At 38.7% G+C, this 26,734-nt stretch overlaps 1 protein-coding gene across 4 annotated transcripts in view; it reads right to left on the bottom strand.

Annotated features, from left to right (window-relative positions):
* MYO1D (myosin ID) overlaps positions 1-26,734 on the bottom strand; it is a 268,223-nt gene that overhangs the window by 96,836 nt on the left and 144,653 nt on the right. For all 4 annotated transcript variants that reach the window (XM_008571096.1, XM_008571094.1, XM_008571093.1 and 1 more), the window contains exon 20: positions 2,422-2,576. In XM_008571096.1, coding sequence (XP_008569318.1) covers positions 2,422-2,576 — 155 coding nt within the window. The remainder of the gene's footprint in view (positions 1-2,421; positions 2,577-26,734) is intronic.

The raw sequence follows: 26,734 nt of genomic DNA, 5'->3' as shown, positions 1-26,734 counted from the left end.
CCGGTCCGGTACGGGCGCAACACTGAGGGTTGCGATCCATTGCCGGACACGAAAAAAGACACACACACAAAAAAATCCCCTTAAGTTAAAGAGTTATATTTGACATTCGATTTGGAAAAATATTCCAACAGNTACTATTATTTATTAACTAAGGTAATTCCTTAGTTAGGTCCTAATTTTTTTTCCACCAGATGACCACTAAGCATTATTTTACCTATAGCATTTATAAGTATTTAATCATATAAAATATTTAAAGATCCATTTTGATCTAGAATACAAGGTCTAATAACATAAAATAAATGGTCTGTGCACCCATCTCTAAAATTAGGTTCTATACACTTAGCAAAAATGAACACAGTAGAATTAGACACGTGGATATCTGCTGCTAAATGCATCTTTGTTTTCAGAAAGCAAAACCATGTCTAAACCTAAAAAAAAAAAAAAAACAATAAGGAGTACTTGATTACTTCTGGGAACTTAGGAGATGTACTTTAGAAAGAAAAAGGAACTGGACACATGTATCATTTTTCTGTCACTGATTTTGATGAGTGGTCTCCCAGCACAGGTTGGGCGGGTGAAGGAGGCAAAGACAGTACGACACAATGAGAATGCGAGACCTTTGAGAGACATGCCCACCCCAAATACACGACAACCTTTTTGGCAGCTGGCTGGAACTGGGCTCTGAATCCTTAATCTTGGTGTTATAATGCCATGAGCATTTGATGGAAGAAAAGCCCTACTATCTCCGAAAAAACTCCAGTAAATACAGACAAAACCACTCCATTGCTTAAAATTATCCATTCACTAGTCCTCATCACCTTCAGGATCTGCTCTCTGTTTATATTTCTTTTGTTTTATTTGGGTAGCTGGCCAGCGGGAGGATCCGAACCCTTGACCTTGGTATTGTCAGCACCATGTTCTACTAACTAAATGGCCAGCCTTCTCTGTTCATATTTCTTATATCATTGTTCAGTACACGTACATACCTCAGCTATCATCTAGGCTTACTATGAAGTTCTCAGGATATGACCTATGCCATCATAACTCCATGTTTTTACAGTGGTTATTTCCTTTTTTAGGAATTCCTTTAGTCTTTATGGACTTACATGGTGTCCTAAATCTGCCTTCTAATTTGTTTATAGTCATAGTAGACACAATAATTGGTTATATTTGGGGTAAATGAGAAGCTGTAACAAGATGAATGTGAAGTAATTTTTCTATCTTTTGGATTTAACTACATTTGGATTGGCAGTAGAGAAATCACCATCAGGGAAATCTCTCATTGTTGATTCAGCTGGAGGCTGGAAAACTAGAGGATCGTTCTTAATCTTGAAACTGTGTGCTTAATCTTAATCTTAAGCCTGGATGCTAATTTTGCCTTCTGGGAAACAGATGATTTAAGTTGTCCTTATGGAGGAAAATAACTCAATATATTAAATGGTATAAAACAAGTTCAGTGATAATTATGATTAAAGATTTCATATATTTAAAACTTCTCTTAGTTANAAGACAGTACGACACAATGAGAATGCGAGACCTTTGAGAGACATGCCCACCCCAAATACACTACAACCTTTTTGGCAGCTGGCTGGAACTGGGCTCTGAATCCTTAATCTTGGTGTTATAAGAAAAGCCCTACTATCTCCGAAAAAACTCCAGTAAATACAGACAAAACCACTCCATTGCTTAAAATTATCCATTCACTAGTCCTCATCACCCTCAGGATCTGCTCTCTGTTTATATTTCTTTTGTTTTATTTGGGTAGCTGGCCAGCGGGAGGATCCGAACCCTTGACCTTGGTATTGTCAGCACCATGTTCTACTAACTAAATGGCCAGCCTTCTCTGTTCATATTTCTTATATCATTGTTCAGTACACGTACATACCTCAGCTATCATCTAGGCTTACTATGAAGTTCTCAGGATATGACTTATGCCATCATAACTCCATGTTTTTACAGTGGTTATTTCCTTTTTTAGGAATTCCTTTAGTCTTTATGGACTTACATGGTGTCCTAAATCTGCCTTCTAATTTGTTTATAGTCATAGTAGACACAATAATTGGTTATATTTGGGGTAAATGAGAAGCTGTAACAAGATGAATGTGAAGTAATTTTTCTATCTTTTGGATTTAACTACATTTGGAATGGCAGTAGAGAAATCACCATCAGGGAAATCTCTCATTGTTGATTCAGCTGGAGGCTGGAAAACTAGAGGATCGTTCTTAATCTTGAAACTGTGTGCTTAATCTTAATCTTAAGCCTGGATGCTAATTTTGCCTTCTGTGAAACAGATGATTTAAATTGTCCTTATGGAGGAAAATAACTCAATATATTAAATGGTACAAAACAAGTTCAGTGATAATTATGATTAAAGATTTCATATATTTAAAACTTCTCTTAGTTATAAAAATCAAATTTTACCTCTTGAAATGATTCGCCAGGACTCCAACAAGTTCTCCAATTCGACTCTCATGGGTTGGCTGTTTGCTGAAGAGGCAGACAATGAGGTCCTTGTTGTCTTTTGTGTGGAACACCACAAGTTGGTCCTTTCCATTGGAGACACTCAGACCAGTCAACTGCAAAGAGACAATGCGTGGAAAACTACTAGGATGGTTCTCAAATGAATAAATTTAAAGATATACTTTGTAATGGTTTTGCTCAGTAACACTGATGACTTTAATCTTTATCAAGTTTCATGGAACAAGCAGATGGAAGGAAATAATAAAGATAAGAGCAGAAATGAATGACACTGGAAACAGAAAAACAATAGGGAAAACAATGAAACAAACAGATGGTTCTTTCAAATGATGAATAAAATTGATAAACCTCTAGCCCAAAAGAGAAAAGGGAGAGAGGACCTTATTACCAGTACCCCAAATAGAAGAGGGGCTATCACTACAGACCACACAGACACTAAAAGGGTGATAAGGGAATATTCTGAACAACTCTGAGTACAACAACTTATTAACAACTTAGATGAAACCAAATAATTCCTTGAAAGCCATAAACTACCAAATTCACCCAATAAGAAATAGATAGCCTAAACAGTTCCGTATTTGTTGAAGAAATTAAATTTGTAGCTTGAAACCTTTTGAAAAAGAAAGCTCCAGGCCCAGATGATTTCACTAGTAAATTCTACCAAACTTGTAAAGAACAAATAATGGCAATTCTGCATATTTTTTCTAGAACATAGAAGAGAACTTCCTCATTCTTTTATGAGGCCAGCATTATTCTGAAACCAAAAATAAAACACTGATGACTTTAATCTTTATCAAGTTTCATGGAACAAGCAGATGGAAGGAAATAATAAAGATAAGAGCAGAAATGAATGACACTGGAAACAGAAAAACAATAGGGAAAACAATGAAACAAACAGACGGTTCTTTCAAATGATGAATAAAATTGATAAACCTCTAGCCCAAAAGAGAAAAGGGAGAGAGGACCTTATTACCAGTACCCCAAATAGAAGAGGGGCTATCACTACAGACCACACAGACACTAAAAGGGTGATAAGGGAATATTCTGAACAACTCTGAGTACAACAACTTATTAACAACTTAGATGAAACCAAATAATTCCTTGAAAGCCATAAACTACCAAACTCACCCAATAAGAAATAGATAGCCTAAATAGTTCTGTATTTGTTGAAGAAATTAAATTTGTAGCTTGAAACCTTTTGAAAAAGAAAGCTTCAGGCCCAGATGATTTCACTAGTAAATTCTACCAAACTTCAATTCTGCATATTTCTTCTAGAACATAGAAGAGAACTTCCTCATTCTTTTTATGAGGCCAGCATTATTCTGAAACCAAAAATAAGCACAGAGAGTACAAGAAAACTACAAACTAACATCCTTCATCAACATGGATGCAAAAATGGCCAACATAAATGTTAGCAAATCAAATCCAACAATATATAAAAACAATGATACACCATGACCAAATGGGGTTTTTGTAAGAAATGCAAGGCTACTTCAGTATTCGAACAACATAAATGTTAGCAAATCAAATCCAACAATATATAAAAACAATGATACACCATGACCAAGTGGGGTTTTTGTAAGAAATGCAAGGCTACTTCAGTATTCGAAAATCAATGTAATGACAGGATAAAATGACCTAATAAAGAAGAAAATCCACTTGACTGTATCAGTTGATGCAGAAAAAGCACATGACAAAATTCAACATCTGTTCATGTTGATAAAAAAGGTAAAAACTTCTCAGCAAACCAGGATTAGAAGAGAACTTAACCCGATAAATGACATCTACAAAAACACCACTGCTGACATCATACTGAGTGTGGAGAAAGACTGAATGTTCTCCCCTAAGACCGGGAACAATGCAAGTGTTTCCACTGTAACTGCTGCTATGCGACATCATACTGGCGGCCCTAACCAGTGCAGAAAGGCAGGTTAAAGAAATTAAAAGGCATAAAGATTGAAAAGGAAGAAACAAATGCCTCGATTTTCAGATTACATGAAAGACACAGGAAAAATTCCAGGGAATCTACAAAATAGCTCCCTGAACTAATAAGTAGGTTTAGTAAGGTCACAGGATACAAGGCCAACATACAAAAATATTTCTATATACTAGTAACGAACAACTAGAAACAAAAATTAAAAATAAAACCATCCACAACTCCAAAACCAAAAATACTTAGATATAAATCTAACAAAATGTGTGTATGACTTTACATGATAAAAACTAAAAAATGCTGAAGAAGTCAACTTAAAATGCTGATAAACGCAATAAAAGAAGACCTAAATAAATGGAAAGAAATAATGTGTTCATGGATTAGAAAACTCAATATTGTTTAGATGCCAGTTTCCCCAAATTGATCTATAGATTTAATGCAATTCCAACCCAAATTTCAGCAAGATTTTTCGTAGATATCAGCAAGCTGATTCTAAAATGTGTATGATGAGGCAAAGGAACTAGAATAGCCACAACAAGTTAGAAAATGAAGAACAAAGTTGGAGGACTCACAGTTGCTGTTTTTAATACTTACTGTAAAGCTATAGCAACCAAAGAAATACAAACAGATCAGAAATAGACCCATGTGAGTATGGCCAGTGGATTGTTCAAAAAGGTGCAAAGGCAATTTCATGGAGAAAGGATAATTTGGATATCTGGATAACTTGAAACATGTGGACATTCACATGCCAACAGGAATAAATGTCTGCCTAAACCTCACACCTTATAAAAAATTAATTCGAAATGGAATATGGATCTAAATGTAAAACTAGAAAACTTATAGAAGAAACCATGAGAAAAATCTTTGTGCTCTTAGTTTAGGCAAAGATTTCTTAGAAATGACACCAAAAGCACAATCCATAAAATAAAAAAATTGACACACTGGAATTTATCAAATTAAAAAATTTGGCTCTAAGAAAGACACTGGTGAGAGAATGAAAACACTAGCCACAGACAGGGAGGCAGTATTTGCAAAGATATATCTGACAATGGATTTGTATCCAAAATATATAAAGAACTCTTAAAACTTAATAAGTAAACTATTCAATGAAAAAATGGGCAAAGAAGGCACGTAAGTGGCAAATAATCACGAGAGGACGCGCAACATCACCAGCCATTAGGGAGACAGACGCAAGTGAAAACCGCAAGATACCACCAGAAACCTCTCAGAATGGGTGAAATAAAACACACAAAATAACAACAAAGTGACAATACCAAATGCTGGGGAGAACAGAACGACTGGAACTTACATACATTGTTGGTGGGACTGTAAACGGTACAGCCACTGTTCAGTCTGGTGGTTAGCTCAAAAAGTTAAACCAAGAATTAACTATATGAGCCAGCAATCTCACTCCTAGGCTTTTATCCTAGAGAAATAAAAGCTTATGTCTACTTAAAAACTTACACATGAATTTTTATAGCAGCTCTATCAAGAATTGTCAAAGGCTGGAAACAACCTGAGTATCCATCAACAGGAGAATGGCTAAACATCTGTGACACATCTGCACAGTGGAATGCTATTCAGCAATAAAAAGGAATGAAGGAACCGTACAGATTATCAATATGCAAAAACACGGATAAATCTCACAGGCATTATGTTGAGTGAAAGGTTACATACTGTATGATTTCATTTATATGATATTCTCTAGAAGACAAAATTGTAAGGATGGACAACAGATCAGTAGTTGTCAGGATGTGGGGTTGGGGGAAGTCTGATTCAAGGGAGTTTTTTGGGGTGATGGAAGTACTTTGTATCCTGACTGTGGTGGTGGTTACACAAATCTATATGTGTTGACTCAGAGACCTCCAAAAGTCAACACTACCCACAAAAGTCAACTTTATTTATTACATACAAAATTTAAAAATATAGTCCCTTTATTTTACTTTGGTCACTAACGCAGAAGCCAGAGTGATTTCTCATTCTGTGGTTTGTTCTTCTAATGCAGCAAATACCAAAGTGCCACCTCCTGGCTGCCACAGGTGCTGTCAGTTAGGTGGTACTCAGCATGAACAAGGTAGCCACTGGGGCAATGCAGAGTGCCAGCGGCTGGGGGTGGGGATGCAGAAGACATCCCTGTGTTTGGGTGATTCATAATCCACTTGGATCAGTGGAAGAGGGTACTAGCAGATAACTGCCATGTAATTCCATGTCCACATTTTACAGATAAGGAAACTGAGGCTCAAGGAGGTTAGCTGATGTGCAGAGCTGGGAACTGGAACTCTGGCCTGTGGACTGATTCAGACCCATGTGCTTTCTATCACACCAGGCTTTTTCAAATATCAGGTATAAATGAACATAAGTTGCATAAATAAGTACCCCTATGAATAAGTTTTCATAGGAGGTGAGTTTTAAGGTTGATTTTAAAGAATGCCAGGGTCAGTGCTTAATGGAGAGAAGGGAAAATTTTCAAGGAATTGGAAATCAGTGGCCAACCTCTATAGATCATGGGCTTTGAGACCAGTGGTAAGGGACTATAGCAATCTCTCTGCCACTTAGACATATTGCATCCAGATGATTTTTATTTGATTAAATTAAAAATATTCTCATTTAAAAAAACATTTTATGTCTCTAATGCTTCATTCTCATTTGATTATTTTACATGTGAAATTCAAAACTGAATTTATGTAGCACTTCACTGGAGAGCTTGATTAAAGCCTAATAAAATGAGAAGTGTAACAGCAGAAACTCTGCCAGCATATCCCAGGAGCATTAGCTGCAGGGGTTCAGGGAAAAGGGACAGATTCAGCAATGAATGCTGAAACCATGGGGACAGAGAATCCCTTCCTAGATGCTGTTTGGTCCACAGGAAAGAAGCCTGTGACTCTCTTCTCGGCCACCATCCCATCTCAGGGTGTAGGCGTTTCTTCCTCCCTTTTCCTGCTCCTACCTGCCTGGGTGGCTTTATCTGCCATGGGTAGAAATTTTTCATGTCTACGCTCAGGCCAAGAGGTGTGTCAGAGTCCCTTTAAAAAAGAGAGAAAACAGCACTTAATGTGCTCTGATACACAAATAACGAAAGAATAACTTCCTGTTGTCACCAAGGCAGGACGGCGAGCACCAGAATATCTCTTGTTTTGGGAGACAGGATGATATGTGGGGAGAAGCAGTGGACTAAGGGGTGACCTGGGTGTTAATTCCAACTCATCCATGTGATCTTGAGTGAGACATTTAATTTCTTCGAGCATCAGTCTCCTTTTCTGTAAAATAAGGGTAACTCTTGGTGCCTTGTCTACCTCACAAGGTTGTGGTAAGGATCAAACAGTAGCAACAAAAAGATAATTAGGTAAAAATCCCTCTTTTTCAAGGGTTTTACATTTAAATCTAAGCGAAGGTATGACAGTAAAACTCTGTGACTGAATATATGATTTTAAAATGTTACTGTACCGTGCAAATGGAAGGGACTATGTGGAAATAGCTCAGCCAGGGAAGGGGTCCCTGCCTCAGTTATCACTGGGCAGCCATAACACACAAACACGTTGCTCTGAATTAAAGAGAAGCTCCTTATCAACACTCCCCACCCAGTTGCCTCCTCATTTCCATAATCTATGCAATCACATGCTATGATGAATGTAAACCTTCTCTTTCTTTGGCCTCGAAGATTTGAACAGGGCAAACAGAGCCTCTGATCATAACCCATCATCTCAACTGTCCCAGCCTCTCCATAGGAAGAAGGACCGAACAGTGAACCTGACCAGGCAGCAGTTCCGAAGGAGGCGGCCAGCCCAGCCAGCCCAGCCAGCCCGGCCAGCCCGAGCCATATCCTCCTCTGCAGTGGAGTAAACGCAAGAGAGCAGAGCGCACCAGAAGAGAACCCAGCAGTTCCGAAGGAGGCGGCCAGCCCAGCCAGCCCAGCCAGCCCGGCCAGCCCGAGCCATGTCCTCCTCTGCAGTGGAGTAAACGCAAGAGAGCAGAGCGCACCAGAAGAGAACCTCTCTAATTTGTATTCTTATTTTTGAAATAAATGCAAACCAGACCAATATTAGAAAAAGAAATAATTCTGAAAAACAGACATGATAAATTAAATACACAATGGAGGCAGTAACAAAATGGATATTGCAGAAAATCAAAAAACAATAGAAGAAAATTTCTCCATTTCAGAAAGATTTGAGTCTTTAGATACAAAGGAGTGACGGTACCAGCCAAACTTAACAATGAATCATATGGATATGTAGCCCAGAGGAAGTTTTATATTTCTAGAATAAAGGGAAAAATAAATCTTCAGGAACCTAGGCACAAAAAAATAAGTTATCTACACAGGTAAATAAAACTCAGGTTTACATCATTTTCTTAAAAAAAGTTGTTTCTTCTCTCTGAAAATATATGAAAGATGGGGAAAAAGGATAGGAAGGAAACTCATTTTAATTTTGCCATCATTCAAAGGATGAGATAAGTAAATCCATTTTATTCTTGGTATTGACTAAGAAAGGTCAGTTTAAATATTTAACAGTAACCATTATTAAAATAGGAAAGGATGTATAACTTTCTAACCATTAATAAAAAAGAGAATAAGTAAAACTTGGCCAATGTAGCAACTAGAAAAAAGAAGGAAATAGCATAAGAGCATGAAATTGAAAGCATTTAAATAATATGATGAAATTTAAGAAAAAATATTGTCAGTTTATATAAGAAATGTGAATGGAATACAGCTCCTTCACCGGATGATGAAGGCTCACAGATTAGGTAAACTCTGTCTATAAAAAAATGTATCTAAAACAAAAAACTATGGAAAGATAAAAGGTAACAGGATAGACAAAGATATACCAGAAAGAAAGTGGGAATGGGAATAATAATAACAGGCAAAGCAAAATCCAAGGCTAAAAACACAAAACTTTGTTTTATATTGACAAAGAATATAAATAATATGGTACTAAAACATATAAAGCAAAAACTGTTATGATATGAGAAGAAAGAGACTGAATCATGATTTTAGTGGGTGAACCACCCTTTGTTGGTTCAAGCAGACAAAATGAGGCTAGAGAGAGGCTGAAAAATCAACAGATGTATGGAGTTACATGGAATTTTAACACATTTATTATGGTCTCTGAAACATTTACACACACTTACTAGGTACCAGCCACTAAAGAGCACTCCTCTCACAATTACAAAAAGTAGGAAATGCATTAGCCACATTCTATAACCATAGTGCAGAGTAAAGCTAGAAAATTATAACAAAAGGTTAACAACAATGAAACAACCTTATAGAGAATTAAATTAACAAAAACACCTCTTTAAGCAACTCCTGGATTAAAGGGATTACAGTTGCAATATTAGATAATGAAGAAGTTAGTGAGAAAGAGAACTTTACACATCAAAATTCATGAGATGCAGCCAAAGCTAAATTCGGAAGGAAATGTGTTGTCTTAAATACTTTTATTATTAAATAAGAAAGGGAAGTAAATTAAAGAATCAACCCAGAAAGCCAGAAAAGAACAAAAGAAATCTGAGCAAAAAAAAAAATGTTAGTTAAGATAAAAGCGGTTTATAAATGAGAAAAACAACAAAAATGATAAATTAAAAAGCTGGTTTTTGGGAAAAAAACCAAAAAACAAAAATCAAACCCTTCAGAGTCTAGTCAAGGTAAAAACAAGGCAAAACCACAAATGTCTAACATTAGGAACGAGAAAGCATTTTAAGAAAAAGTATGTTTATTTTAGAAATTATAAGAACTTTTGCAATTTCATATTAATGAATTAAAAAGTTCGTGAAATGCATGACTTTAGAGGAAAACAAAAATTACTAAAATTGACTTAAAGAAAGATAAAATAATCAGAATTGATTCATAGCTAGGGAAGATTTTTTTTTCACTGTCAGAAAAACACTCCTAATTTTTATTGGGCATAACAAGCAAACTTTCAAGGCCCAGGTAATTCTCATCCTACTTAAAATGCTCTACAACACAAAAAAAGATAGAAACTATCCTGACACTCATTTTATTTATTCTTAGGAGCAAAACTTGATGATTCTGTCTGTCTCTGTCTCTCTCACACACACACACACAAACACAAAACCAGAGGTCAGACTAACTTACACGTACAGATGCAAAAATCCAAATTAATTAACAAACTGAATTCAGCAAGGCAACACACCATGACCAAGAGAGCATATTCCACAAGTGTAAGGATGGTTGCCTAGTAAAAAATGCATCAGTATGACTCAGTTTATTAATAGGTCACATTTGCATGTTATCTGTGTGCTTGTCCCCTAGAATTATCTCCTTGTGGTCAGGCTCAATGGCTTTCACTTTTTCAAAGCAAGTATGAAGTTTTGCCTTTGTATCAACTTTCATTTTACAATACCCCATAGTATAAAAGACAATACTTCTCTTCATAGTAAGCTGGTAAACACTCAAACGTATTTATTATTATTTCATCAGTACAATATCAGCTTTAATTGTTTCTAACCAACCAGCAATCTTTGGTAGCAGAGTGTTGTGGATAAAGAGAGAATAGACTTCCTCCCCTGGATAAAAGTATTACAGGACTAAAAACAAGTACGATGGCTGATCAGAGACTTTTGCCTGGATCCTTTAATACAATTTTTAAATGACAGAGACTAGGTATATTAACAGATATCAATCATCTAGCTCTTATTTTTAGCAGATAAAAAAACAAATTAACTGGAAATTAAAACATATAACCCTGACTCCCACCAAAATACTGTATAAAACTTGAGTTTTAAAAATTGATGCATAACTTACATAGAATAGAATTCACATAATTTAAGTATACAGGTGAGGTATAATTATTAACAATAAAATTCATAGATTTTTTAAAGTGTATAGGTGGATAATTTTTGCCACCCAAATCAAGATATAGAACATTTTCATGATACCAGAGTTCTCTCTGGTTGTTCTTTTTAAGTCTTATTTTATACCTACAAGTTAAATAGGCATTAAAAACTCTTGAGAGCTGGAAAGATATTACTTAGACCTAGAAATCCAGGAGTCTACTGTAGTGAGAACAAACTCATGAATACTGCATTTTCTCCCCAGCCTTTTTGTTTACATGGGTTGTGCCAATTAGGACTATGAGAATTTTAAGAAGAAAATCATTAATCTTTGAGGGTGACATAACAGCCAAATAATGATGATCTTAAGGTGACTATTTAAATTCTTATAATAGCATACAGGTTTACTTGAAATTGCTTGAAATAGGTGGTATGGAATTTAAATTACAGTCATGTGTTGCAAAAGAATGTATTGGTCAATGACAGATCACATACAATGGTGGTCTCATAAGATGGACCTGAAAAATGTCTATTGCCTAATGACATTGTAGCTGTCCTTACACCGTAGCAGAAGGCATCACTCATGTGTTTGTGGTGATGCTGATGTAAACAACCCACTGTGCTGCCAGCTGTATAAAAGTATAGGACTCACAATTATGTACAGTACATATTACTTGATAACGATAATAAACCACTATGTTACTGGTTTGTGTATTTACTACACTATTCTTTTTATCGCGATTTTACAGTATACTCCTACTTATAAAAAAAAAAGTTAAGTGTAAAACAATCTCAGGCAGGTCCTTCAGGAGGTATTGCAGAAGAAGACACTGTTATTACAGGAGAGGATGGCTCCATGCATGTTACTGCCCCTGAAGACTTCCCAGTGGGACAAGATACAGAGGTGGAAGACAGTGACACTGATGATCCTGACCCTGTGTAGGCCTAGGATGTGTGTGTGTGCTTATTTATATCTTAGTTAACAAAAAAGATTAAAAAGTAAAAAAATAAAATAAAAAATTTTAAAATAGAAAAAAGCAGGACAGAAAGAAAATATTTTTTGTACAGTTGTACAATGTGTTTGTGTTTTAAGCTAAGTGTTATTACAAAAGAGTCAAAAATTTTAAAAATTAAAATTTTAAAAAGTAAAAATGTTACAGTAAGTTAAAGTTAATGTAGGAAGAAAAGATAAGGAAGAAAAAAATTTTTTTTATATAAATCTAGTGCAGCCTCCGTGTACAGTGTTATAAAGTGTACAGCAGTGCACAGTGACGTCCTTGGCCTTCATGTTCACTCACCGCTCACTCACTGACTCACCCAGAGCAACTTCCAGTCCTGCAAGCTCCATTCATGGTAAGTACCTGGTATAGGTGCACCATTTTTTAAATCTTTCACACTGTATTTTCACTGTACCTTTTCTACGTTTAGATACACAAATACTTACCATTGTGTTACCAACTGCCTCCAGTATTCGGTACACTAACATGCTGTACAGGTCTGTAGCCTAGAAGCAACAGGCTACACCATATAGCCTAGGTGAGCAGTAGGCTGCACCATCTAGGTTTGTGCAAGTGAACTCTATGATGTTCAGATGGCGAGGAAATCGTCTAACTATGCCTTTCTTAGGAGGCATCCCTGTCGTTAAGTGACACATGACTACACTTTGACTGCCTACATAGTCTTCCTATAGTAAGATTCCCTGTGATAGAATTTAACTTCACTTTATTTCTCTTAATGGACAGTTACTCCTTGGTTTCTAGTTTCCAGTTCTCAACAATTTGAATAAATTTATGTTGAGGCCATAAACTCATTGTTAGATCACAGTCAGTCTCACTCTGTAGGACAAGAACCGACACTGACTATTTGTTCATATTTGCAAAACTGCTTCTTTAGCTATACCACCACAAAAGTCAGGGGATGACCAGTGTCCACTGTCACTACCTGCCATCTTGCTTGTTGTCTTTTTTGCTTCATATTCCTCTTTATTTCCCTGTAGGCATCTTTATGTCTCTGCCTTTGCATGCCATGTGCACGCTTTGTCAGTGAAAACTGTGGGGCCTCAAGATACTAGCTGTAAAATCCAGAATCCCAAAAATTAGTTTCAAGAAGCTGCAGATTTCTGGAGAATATGCGAATCCAGGAAAAGGCTCTGACATTTTATGACATAAGACTCTAATAAAGTAATAGGTCATGAGCTCTTGTTACTTTAAAAGAGTGAATCTTTTAAAATGAGGATCAACTCCTTTAAAACCCTTGAGGACCAACTGGGGAGGAGAATCTATGCCTTTTTTATAGTGCTTCATGTCTTGTTTTTACCCTGGGGTGTCTTTGCTCCAAACTTACCCCTAATACCCAGCTACTCAGTAGTCTTCTTGAGTGGGAGGATCTCTTCTCTGCTTTGTTATTATTCTCTGCATACACCTTTGAGGGACTTCATTAACTTGGGTTTTTTCCTTCTGACCAAAGATAGGCCTGACACACAAGGAGCTTTCATGAAATTGTAGTGGTCACTTAATTTCTTTAGGTATCTTCCTGTATTTTGATATATAAACTTGGCTTTTTGGGTTTACTATTCTCTATTTTGGTTCTTTGGTTTGACTGCGGAATTGCAGTATTTATGCTCTTTTGATCTCAATTAACAAATTGATTTGGCTGCTCCTTGGTGGAGAACATTCTGTTCATTCTGTTTTCCATTCAGAAACTAGGAAGACAGTTGCTCTGGCTCCTTGCAGGTCGCCTGGTGACTTTATTTCTCACTTTGTTTCTTTGTTCTCTGTTCATCTTTCCCTCCCAATATCCCTTCTTCTTTCCCTTCCCTTCCCCTTGCCCACCCCCTCCCCTTTCCCACCCCTCACTCCTAGTTCCCTCTTTACTCCTTGCCTCAAGTATCTATAAACCAGAAAGCTCAACTGTGCAGGTTCATCACAGAAATAATGCATGGCTTGGCATAACTAAGAGTTTATCCCTTTACAAACAACCATCACTTGAAGGCAACAATGTATCTGTGCCCTGAGCCACCATGTCAGCAGGCTGACTGTCCTGAGGTGGCCAAGCCTCTCAGGTCATGTGTAGATGCTCAGGTCTGCAGTCCTGATTCGTGCCCTGCCAGCCCTGGTGCCAGACAAGTGAGGGTTTCCAAGCCTCAGCTGTCAAGTAACCCGTAGCCTCTGAGTCTTCCCAACTGAGGCCCTAGACATTGTGGAACAGAGGCAAATTGGCCCCACCATTCCCTTTCCAAGTTCTTGACCCACAGAATCCATGAGCATAATAAAATGATTGTTGTTTTACTCTACTAAGTCTGGGTGGTTTGTTACATGGCAATAGTAACTGGAACAAAAATTTGAAATGAGGAGTGGGGTGCTATTGTAACACAATCCCAAACGCCTGGCATGGGCTTTGGAAAGTGGGTGGAAGTCGGAAGGGCCTTGAGAAGCCTGCTGGTGGAATTATGGCAGAGTTTAAGGAGGTGGTCAGAGAGGGCCTGAAGAAAAGTAGGAAAATACTATTTCAAGCTAGAGGAAAGAGGACCCTTGTTATGAAGCGGCAGAAAATTGACAACACTGCTGCCTATGGGAAAGTAGAGAACAGAACATGTACCTAACAAATGTGATGATCTAGATAAGGAGATTTCTTTTTCTTTTCTTTTTTTTTTTTAAAGATGACCGGTAAGGGGATCTTAACCCTTGGCTTGGTGTTCTCAGCACCACGCTCAGCCAGTGAGCAAACCGGCCATCCCTATATAGCATCCGAACCCGTGGCCTTGGTGTTATCAGCACCACACTCTCCCGAGTGAGCCACGGGCCAGCCCTTAGATAAGGAGATTTCTAGACAGAATACTGAAGGTGTCATGTGACTTCTTGCTGTCTATGAAAAAACGTGAGAGAGAGATGATCTTAAAGAACTGTTCAGCTTTCATGCAAAATTTAGAGGTTTAAAGATGACTGGTAAGGGGATCTTAACCCTTGGCTTGGTGTTCTCAGCACCACGCTCAGCCAGTGAGCAAACCGGCCATCCCTATATAGCATCCGAACCCGTGGCCTTGGTGTTATCAGCACCACACTCTCCCGAGTGAGCCACGGGCCAGCCCTTAGATAAGGAGATTTCTAGACAGAATACTGAAGGTGTCATGTGACTTCTTGCTGTCTATGAAAAAACGTGAGAGAGAGATGATCTTAAAGAACTGTTCAGCTTTCATGCAAAATTTAGAGGAAGTATAAAGAAGCCTGCAATTGGTGGTAGGCTTGAAAATAAAACTGTTTCTTATTCCCAACTTCTCCAGATGGCAAATGATTCTTAAATTAAGAAATGGTTTCAGGGCAATGGATCAAATGCAGAGTGGGATTGAAAGATCCTTTGTTAAAACCTCAGAAAGGTCTAAGGCATTGCTTCATAGAATCTTCCAGACAGATTAAAGGCTCCCTAAAGATCTTGAGGGCATGCCTTACAAGTTCTCTCCATTAAACAATCATGCTCCTAAGAGTCTTAAGGGCTTTGTCCTATAGTCGCTCACAAGGAGCCCAATGTATGGGAGAGCTTATTTTAAAGAGATTTGTGGGTGTGGTTTTTGTCTAATGGAGGTTATAAAATGATGTACAGTGAATCCACTGGTATTTCACAGGACTGGATGGAAAGGGACAGAGACATTACAAAATGCAAAGAGAGAAAAATTAATGAAGAATAAAACAAAACACATAAAGAACAACAAAAATTAATGAAGATTAAAAAAAAAAAAACCAAATACAAAAAGGCTTCTGGACCTCCAACCTTTTGTGGGCAGGAAGCAGGCTAAGAAGGCTACTTAGATGCAAACACAGATGGCCAGTGACTGTCATCTGTCTCCCATCCCCTCCTTTTTGAACAGGACACTCTCAGCATTGGAGTGTCTATTATGGGTATCCTTCTCTGTTTCACCACTATATGTTGTGTACGTGGGGCAGATAACTTGTCCTTTTAGTGTACAGGTCTTCAGGTTGAAGAACTCTTCTTCAGGAACTTCGTCTGGACTGAATTACATGATGGGATTCTGGCCCTCGACCTTCAACCTAATACCACAAGAAGATGAGACTTTTAGGGCATCTTCAGAGGAGATGAGTGCATTTTAAATGTAGAGTAATGTAAATAATTTTTAACCACACTGTAGACTGTGGAGTGTTTAAAACATGTTCACAAATTCTTTGACACTTCTCTCATTGAGAGATGGGGGTCTCTGTCCCCTCCCCTTGCTGGGCTGACCATATTACTTGCTTTTAATCAAAAAAATGCAGCAGAAGCAAGGCTGTGTGACTTCCAAGGCTAGTTCATACAAGGTGATGAAGCTTCTGCCTTGTTCAGTAAGGCATGCATGCTTTGAGCTCTAACATAGTCCAACCACCTTGTGGCCACCATGCTGTGAGGAAGCCAAGCATCTCTGAAAGGCCATGAGGCTCTCCAGTCAGCAGTCCCAGCCTGCAAGTCCCCCCCTGCCCAGGTGGCAGTCATTGGAGTGAATGAGCCTTCAAATGATTCCAGTCCCCAGCCCTGAGTCAGCCCCCACCTCAGAATCTTCCCAGCTGAGGCCTCAGATACTGTAGAGCAGACACAAGCCATCTACTTTTCCCTCTCAGAATTTCTGACCTCAGACTCCATGACCATAATAAAATGGTCATGGTTGTAAGTATGGGGTAGTTTGTTGTGCAGCAATAGTGACCAGAACACAGAGAAATCTTGATTTTGTAAATGCATTGTGGAAAGAATGCATATTTTGGGATAAGTAAGAGTTAATTCCTTTATGAAAAAATACTGCTTTCAGTAAATCTGTTTTTATTTTAATATGTTGGATGAACATTTAAAAAAATACTATATTTAAGAAATATTTTTCAGCTTCACTAACCAGAATCAAATTATTCTTTTACTTTCTTAGGGATTCAGAGTTATTATGGTGAACATTAATTAGTAAGCATGCTTTAAAAGAGATGCCCCTTCAGGGCTATTGAAGTCCACATGACCGCAGCCCTGGACCACATGTTCCAAAAATCATACCAGAATGGGTGAACCACGGCATTTTGATGATGAAATAAAATCTATTATATAAAATATGGGCCTTGAGCAGTAACAAAAAATTGTCTCCAAACCAGTATAATCAGCATTATACACAGAAGTTCTTGTATAAGCCTAGTACTATTGATCAATATTATTCAGGTCAATAAAAATAATCATCAACTGATTAAGGGGTGAAGTTTACATCACTAGTTGACAAGGGCTTTCAACTCTAGGTTTTAACAGCTTGGTGAAATTCACTTAGTAAAACTCTTCAATAAGTTCCCCCTACCAATCCATCTCACTGCACTGAATAAATAACATCTCCGTATTCAACTTCGGTTTGTTCCAAATATTCCACATCCTGACAGGAAACAAGGGCACCATCAAGAAGAAAATTTACAACCTAGATAATGTTCTCATCGCAAATGAATTTTGTACTTTACACAATTAAATACAAATCCCTCTAGAGAGTGCACAGGAAGCTGGGCCTGCCACGGCCTCCTCTATTAATTTAAGTGCTTGAATCATTTTTTCCCTTTTGTTGCAAGTACCTCATTTGTAGCAAGAAAATCAGCTTTTTCACATTTAGACTAAACTTGTCAAATTCTTTTCTAGAAAGGTGGTTAGAACTTACTAGTTCATGGGTATCAGCCAAATGGGTAATTGTTTTCTTTTTGCTGAAAATCTCAGAGAGGCCTATTGGAGGTGTCTCTCCTAGAATATCTGACAGTTTAAATTCCTGGGTTTGTCTTACAACTTGGAATGCAGTAGTTTCATGAAAAATTGAATTTTAATCCCAAAAAGACTGCTCTGAGGAAATAGCTCAAGAAATCACTCAAGTTTTTAATACCAACCCATCTAGTGGAATTGAACTAAATCTCCTCTGAGTCTTCCTGTACTTTGTGTTTTCATATATTGCAGCCATACAATATGCCTGCCTGTTAAGAGATTGACTCCTGTTTAATTACTGCTTCAGATTTATTGCTATGGGCTCGGGAACCAGAAAATCAAATTCATCACAAGGGTACATGAAGCAAGACAAATGGCCCAAGAGGGCGCTCCTTTAGGAACAGCATGCAAAGTTTAGTGCATAAACTCTACCACATCTATTTTGACTATTCAGAAGGCATAAAAATCCTCCCACTTATATTCTGATTATGGTTTATTGGGGCCAACAGCTCTCAACCATGGCTGCATATTAAAATCATGCGGATACTCTGATTTATTTAGTCTGGGATTGGGCTGGGCATCAACAGTCTGTAAAAGCTCCCCAAGTGATTCTAATTGCACATAACCATTGCTTTATGTAAAACTATTAAATAATTGGGTCCTAGATAGTCAAATTATTATTTCACAAAGCTAATTGTTTTGCTAATTGAATCAAGTTTTATATTATCTATTTTAAATTTATTTTTTTCTCTCAAAATACCAACTTAATTAAGTTGCTTTCATTATTGGTCTTTTAATTGGATTTTTTTTTTTTTTACCTTACAAATAAGTGACTTTCTCAATGCAAAAAGCTTATTCACTCATCATGTTAGGTTTGTTCTTTATATTTGTCAACAAATAGAATCCATGCACACTAGCACTTCTCTACTTTAGGTATGGTGAGTGATTTTTTTATAGTACCCTGGTCATTTTGGGTATTGCATTATGAGACTCTGGATCTTATTTAACTCTTCCATTTTAGCAGGCCTCCACGAAAAATGAGCCAGTACGGGAAGGCAGCACCAAAGCTTTACTGCTGGATGGGGGTGGAAGTCCAAGGCCCCCCAACTTGGCCTCTCCTTACACCACCTTTGTGGGGAGTAGGAGAGGCACCTTGAAGCCTCTGGGAAGTGCCTGAAACCTAGACACCTAACTCAGCCTCCACTGATGTATGGAATGGGAAGAGGCACCTCATTACCCCTGGGTGGGGATGGAAGTTCAGTATCTCCACAGGGCACCACCCCAGCAGGGAAGGGTTGGGAGAAGGGAACCTCTTTACTGCTAAGGGTAGAGGTCTAGGCTTTTCCCTTGGCCTTTGTGGATGGGAGTTGGGATGCCTGCATTTTTTTTTTTTTATGCCCGGTGCTTTTCTGGAAAAAGGTGTTCACTGTCAAAAAGGTTTCTGTTTCGCTAGGCTACTCCTTTCCCCATCTTTTGCTAAGAGGGAGCAAGTTTTTCTTCTTGTGTTCATTGGTATTTCTGGGTTGGGGGCTTCTCCGGCACCCAGTCCAGGGTATAGAGGAGGCAAAAAGAAAACCCAGGAAACACACTGCCATGGTGCTTCTCCCATCCTGAGGTCTCAGCTGGTCCATCTTCTTCTCTCTGATTTCTATAATCTTATGTTTGTTTTATAATATAATGCCCAGGGATTTTAACTGTATTTAGTGTGATGGAGAGTGAGAAATGCATCTATTCCATTTTGTTCAGAAATGGAGGTGCCAAGTCTCTATTCTAGACAGTGCATGCAAACAATTGAGAAAATGTAGTGTTCTCCTGGGGAGTTTCCCATGCAGTTGGGCAGCCAGGAGGCAGCATGTTGGGGGTGGGAAGTGCGAGCCTTGTTTGAGGAGAAGAGACCGCAAATTTCCCCCTCTTTGCAGTTCTGATCGTTCTCGAGAGTGAATGTCAGGCTTAGACATTTCCCTGCAGCTCCAGATGGATATTTTTGCCTGTTTTGGGAAAGCACAAACAGGGTGCCCTGGAGGGCCCATTGGGACATGTTTGACCTGAACAAAATGAAATTTACCACCTTATTCGAACCCCGCTTCCTTCTTAGGGCCCTCTTTCAAATAAGTGCCACCAGTTATGACACCTCCCAAGCCCAAAAGAGGAGTCCTCAATTTCTGTAACTCATCTGTTCCCAACTGGGAGGCAGCACACAACAGTGAAAGAGCATAGAATAGGTTCTGGAACCAGACTGCCTGGGCTCAGTTCTTGGCACTGCCTCTTACTAACTTTGTGTCCTCAGGTAAGCCAAGAGACCAAAAAGTATTCAAAAAAAGTTAACTTTAATTAAGAATAACTCAGAAACCTCTTACATCTTGTTTCTTCTGTCCATTTCTTATGCCGTGTCCCTTGAGATTGTTTCAAGAGTCCCCGAAATGGTATTTATTTCACCAGCCTCTTCTCATTTCAGTACTTTTCTAAGAAACAAACCTCATCATGCCACTTAAAATGTGTTTCTCTGCATTGTCAAAAGCAGTGGGTCACACACCCCTTCGAGAATCTGAAAAAGGTTACAAGTGCCCTGTGCATGAAGGCACAAGTGTCTGCATATACGTATGAGCCCCAAAACCCTTCCCTGTCCTGAAAAGCCATTTCCGCCCTCTTCTGTGCCCTCTCATGGCACTTCATGCTTATCTTTGTCTCAGCATTTAATAAGTTGCACTGTGATGACTTCTGTATATATTTGCCTCACCCACTAAACAATAAGCAGAGGCTGTGTCTTTCTCATTTTTATTTCCCTGGGACCTGGTAGGTAGTAGATGACCAAAATGTACTGCATGTGTGGGAGACAATGAGAGCGAAAGGTATAGAAGAGTTCAAAGCATTCTCTGCACAGGAAGCTCTGATGGTTTCCATGTGTTCCTCTTTATCAAAGCCAAACCCTTCATCATGGTCTTAAAAACCCTATTCTTACTGGTTCTCTTACAGGCAATTTCCCCTCTCTCTTCTTACTCCCCATGGACACTCTTATTCACTCTCATGGTTGTAGCTACCACACAGTAATGGTTTCCAAATCTATGTGTCTACTACAGATTGAACATTTGCAACCTCCCCAAATTCATATGTTGAAACCCTAGTCCACAGTGTGATGGTATTTGGAGATGGGCCTTTGGCAGGTAATTAGGTCCTGAGGGTGGAGACCGCACGCTGGGATTAGTGCTCTCATAAGAAGAGACAGTAGAGAGCTTTCTCTCTCTCTGCCGTGTGAGAACACAGTGAGAAGGCAGCCATCTGTGAACCAGGGAGAGGGCCCTCACCAGAACCCAGCAATGCTGGCATCCTGATCTGGGACTTCAAGGCCTGCAGAGCTGTGGGAAATAAATTCCTACTGTTTGAGTCGCTCAATCTGTGGAATGTTGTAGCACCCCCAACTGACTAAGAAAGTTTCCGTCCTAGATTGTTCTCCAGTCAGCTGTGTACTGGGCCTCTCCATTTTATGTTCCTCAGACACCTCAAATGAAACCCACGTAGACCTTATTTCCACACTTTCCTGCCACCTCCTTGCTTGTTTTTCTACATTTCCAATCTTGGTGAGTAACCAGCACCACCATCTACCCAGTTGTCCAAGAGAGAAACCTGTTCATTTCTCTGTCTCAAGAGACAGACTCTCTTCATCTCGACCCCTCCAACTCATCCATCAACATCCACTTATTGAGCACCTGCAGTATGGCAGGCAGCGTTCTGGGAACAAGAGAGTCCATGACCCTTCTCTCCTGGAATCTATGTTCTAATGTGGGGGTTGGGGGAGCTAGACTGTAAAGAACTCTATAATGTGACAGGTGGTGATAAGGTCTATGACGAAGAATGAAAAGGTACAAAGGCCTAGAGAGGGATAGGATGGAGTGGAGGGTATCATTCTACACTGCCCCTTTGAGCTGATATTTGAACAGAGACTGAATGAAGTGAGGAAGCTATTTGGTTATGGGGGAGAACACTCGGGCAGAATGAGAAGCAGGAGCAAAAAATAAACAGTGAGGGCTCTGAAGGCTGACTTCATCCTTCTCTGATTTCTACAGGCATGGGATCGCCAGTTTGCAAGGGGTTTAAGAGCGGCTTATAATTATTGAGCATTTCATTGTGTGACAAGAACCATGCTAAAAGCCATTACATGTGTGTTATGTCAAGCTTATGTGCATGCTCCTCATCTCAGGCTTCAGCACTCCACTGAGGCACACACATTCAACAACCATCCAGGTGCTACCACATAGCCGAACACCTGTGCTGCCAGAACCCTTGGGGCCCGATTTCTCATCTGTCCTTTACCATTTATAGTGGAATGATCTTTAAATGCAATGTAAGATATTTTTACAACCCCACAAGCTTTGTTAAAAGCTATTAGATGGCATGGCCAGGGCATGGAGGAGCAGGGAGTAAGGGCAGAGTCTGAGGCAAATGACTGTTCCCTCCTCAGAAGCCAAAGAAGTAATTTGTGAAGTCAGGAGAGAGAATCCTGAATTTGTTCTCTGCACTTGCCCCTGCTACACAAACCCCCACCTTGGCACACTGTAAAGATGCTTCTGTTTAGATATAATTCCAATAAAATAAAATCCTTTTAATGTCTGTTATATTAGAAAACCAGATTCTCCTGGTTTTAGTGCAGTGGAATTTCATTATAACAATTCTGTGTAAAGAAAGTTTGTTCTGGATCTCAGCCAATAACAAAAAAACGAACTATTTGTTAAATGCCTGTGAGTCCAGGACCAGTGCAGGCTGCCTCCCAGTGACGGGGGAAGGGTCACATGAGACAGTATATGCAGATGTCTATTATAAGGGATGAAAATCACAGCACAGAAGGGGATATTTTTAGCTTATACTACCTTTGTTGAAGGAAAGTCTCTCTTCAAAGGTGCTGGTTTTTTGCCCCCAAGGTAAATGAAGTGAAAGGTTTCTTTCTCTTTTACTATTTTTGTATCCTTAATGGACCATACCTTGGGAGCCCTTGATATCAGAACAGAGCCAATACACAAGCTCTGGTTTGCTTACTTAGTTTCCAGAGAGCCTACACGTCACCTATCCTCAAAAGGTTAAGACTAAATATTTAAAAAAGCAATTATTTAGGGCCGGCCCGGGGGCGCACTGGATAGTGCGCTCTGGTTTGCTTACTTAGTTTCCAGAGAGCCTACACGTCACCTATCCTCAAAAGGTTAAGATTAAATATTTAAAAAAGCAATTATTTATGTAAGGAAGACATAAATAAGGGAAATGGGTGAGAGAAAGATGGAGAGCAATATAGGCTACTAAGCCAGAGGATGCCTAACTTCATGGCTAACTTGGACTTTGAGGTCAGAAAAACCTGTACTGAAACCCTGTGCTAGTGACCAACTTCTCTGAGAAATGGTTTCCTCATTTATAAAATAATACTTCCTGCACAGGATTCTTATAATGATCGAGTTACAGTATAACTAAAAGACCTAATAAATGCCTAGCATTAGGCATGCAATAAATAAAGATTGTGTTATTTCTTTCCTCTTACACGATGTGAGTTATTTGTGTTATTCACCATGAAGGGAGACAATAGGTGACTGCTGGGACTGAGCACCAGGTGAAACACACAAAGGTGTGAAGCCCAGCTCCATTCTCTGCGAGCTCTGTGACCCTGCGCGCCAGCTTCCTCCTGAGAGCAAGGCATCACAGCGCTGTGCACCTGTGAGGCTGCCACGGTGAGCATCCCAGGCACTGTGCTGGATGGACTGGTGCGCTTCCCTGCCCCTCCCAGGGTTCATGGTCCACCAGGCCTTGTGGGCAGAGATCACGTGACACACCCTTGCACTGCCAGTGCCTGTCAAATGCACGGCACATAGTAGGTGCTCAAAAATGTTTACAGCATAAAAAAACAAACAAATAAAAACCCGGGGGGGGGGGCGGGGGGAAGAAGATATAACAACTACAATTACTTGAAGTTGATATGACAAGCAAACAGAAAGGACATTGTTGGGTGGGAGGGAGGAGAGGGAGGAGGGAGGGAGGTTTTGGTCGGGGCAACAATAATCAACCACAATATATATCGACAAAATAAAATTAAAAAAAAATGTTTACAGCATAAAAGAGAGCTGTAAGACAGTTGTATAAAAGAAAACCTATTATTGCCTCAGCTTAAGTGACATCTATTTCTGCAAATGTAGAGATCTCTTTTTATATACGTATCNCAAGCAAACAGAAAGGACATTGTTGGGTGGGAGGGAGGAGAGGGAGGAGGGAGGCAGGTTTTGGTTGGGGCAGCAATAATCAACCACAATATATATCGACAAAATAAAATTTAAAAAAAATGTTTACAGCATAAAAGAGAGCTGTAAGACAGTTGTATAAAAGAAAACCTATTAATGCCTCAGCTTAAGTGACATCTATTTCTGCAAATGTAGAGATCTCTTTTTATATACGTATCTCTGTCTAGAGCTTTGTTTTAAAAGAATCTCGCTTCTAGCAATCTGACTTCTGGATAAATAAAGTGGTGTTATACTGATTTTCTTATAGTCTTATACTTTAGTTCTTAAAGGCTTTGTGTTTCTTTAATGAGATAGCTCTTTAAAGGAGCCATAAATTGGCCCTAGTGATTGTTGCTTTCAGACACTGCTTTGATACATCTTTTACATTTTAAATTGAATTTCCAGGTATAGTACTGATGAAAATGGACTCTGTGCCTGAAAGCACCAGCTTTTGATATTATAAATTGGTTTGCTTAGTACTGTTCAGCATAAGCAGTGGTCTCTAAGCAGTACAACAAAAGCCATTAACTTTTGAACACATGTCAGGAAAACAATCAATAAGGGAGCTCTGAAATTCTGACTTCTCTCTTATTAATAAAAAAAAAAACTTTTTTTGATGTCACATTTCTTAGAAATAGTTTAAAACCATGTGGCTCATTCAAATTCAATAGTAAATCATTGGGAGCTAAAAAAAAAATTATAATGAGAGTAGAAAGATTGTTTCATTTCTAAAGCAATGAGAGTAAGAAAATTAAACTGAACCCTTAACATCTGTGTCTTTCTAAATTTCTCTTTAATATAGACATCACCTTTTTTTAAGAATAGACATTTCCAAGTATCTAATTTTGCTAAGTAACTCTCTGTTACAACAGGCAGAAATATAAACATTTGCACAAGATGCTCAAAATAATACAGCTCCTAAGAACTGGTGAGAATTATTAAGGAAGGTAAATTTATTACCTAAATAAATAAATAAACATGAGTGGCACTCAGGGTCTGACATTAAGGGATTATATACTTTCCATTAAAGACCACTAACAAATACAGTTTAAAGGCTAGGGGAGGGTTGAGAGAGGGGAGAAGGCTAGTGCACACCAGCACAGGCGGTGCCAGACGTCAGCTGACTGCCTCCATTGAGGTTGCCATGGAAACGCCTTCCCTTGGGACACTGCCATGAGGGTGGGGCGCTTTAGAAATGGTGATGGGGCAGAGCCTGCGGGCGGATGGATTTCAGCAGGGTTCACCTCTGTACACATTACAAGGACAATCCATCTTCCAAATGAAATGGTATCTTTCTAGCGAGTCACCACGTCAAATAGAGTAATAAAGCATGAAGCCTGGCATAATTACAATCCATTTACCTCTACAAAACAGTCACATCAGTTTAGATAATTGTCTCTTCTCTCCCCTGCTTGCTTCGTATTCTCACAGAACTAAAGGAGGTATTTGTGTAATTAATTGGCTACTTCCTTAGCCATCAAGCCCACACTGATAAAAAGGGACTATATCAAAACAACATTAATGGGCAGATTCAAACACTCTTCAAACAACCCATTGGGCAAAACTAACACAACTCACCAACAAAAGGGTAAGAAGAATTCCAGCTGAGATCAGGTTAAATGTTTTAGTTTATGTGGTCTCTCACTTGAAACCAGTGAACAGATTTTATATTTACGCAAATTAAACTCAATCTTGGCAACCTGCTCTGTGGGTGCTGGTTTGGGCAAACCAATGTCCACATGAACTTGGATGGCAGAAGTGCTTTTATTCAAGCAATATGCCTCAGCCACCGGCAGCAATGCTTTCCACCAATTTATATGATCTCTAAGAAGAGTCTCAGAGTAAAAGAGGTTGTGATCAAAGTTTTAGACACCACATTACTAATTACGAAGGTTACATCTTGCCTTTGTTCTGAATATCAAGCTCCAGCACCCACAAGTCTCCCAGCTTTACAAAACATTCAAATTCTAACCCCAATGCCTCCTGTAAAGATGTAAACCTTTCTTGACAATTATATTGGAACTAATTCTTTAATTTGATATTACAACTTACAAATATAGTGTACAGCGTGACTCAAAGGGGATGATACTAATATGACAATAACACACATTCCCGATGGCTGAAATCCTAACCTAAGGATGTGGTATTTGTACACAGAAGGTCACTTTGTAGCTACCAAAGGGGTCACCTGTAACTTGGACGTTTCATTCTCAGATTGCTGTTTACAATGATTGGATCATGCTATTTATGAGAACAGTGTCTACTGGAAATATTCTCAAAAATCCTGTCATGTTTTCCAATTTTTATCTTTCCTGTGTGAGCAACTGGAACCATCATTAAATGATAAATTGATTGAATAATTCTTGCTAATGCAAATGGGAAAAAAGGTGCCAAACTTATTTTTTAATTATATTTGCCTAGGCTTACATAAAGATTAGTCTTTATCTACTGAACACAAACCAAGTGATGACAGCGAGTGGGGAGATGGTTCATGTAGTTAAAGATAAGACCCCAGTGTGTACAGAATTATATATTTTAGGGTAATAGAAAAATACATGATACAACTACACATCTATCAGAATAGCTCAAAAAAAAAAAAAAA

This window comes from Galeopterus variegatus, unplaced genomic scaffold, assembly GCF_000696425.1.
Source record: "Galeopterus variegatus unplaced genomic scaffold, G_variegatus-3.0.2 Scaffold660, whole genome shotgun sequence".
NCBI classification, from domain to species: domain Eukaryota; kingdom Metazoa; phylum Chordata; class Mammalia; order Dermoptera; family Cynocephalidae; genus Galeopterus; species Galeopterus variegatus.
This window is presented reverse-complemented; position numbering and strand designations above follow the sequence as displayed.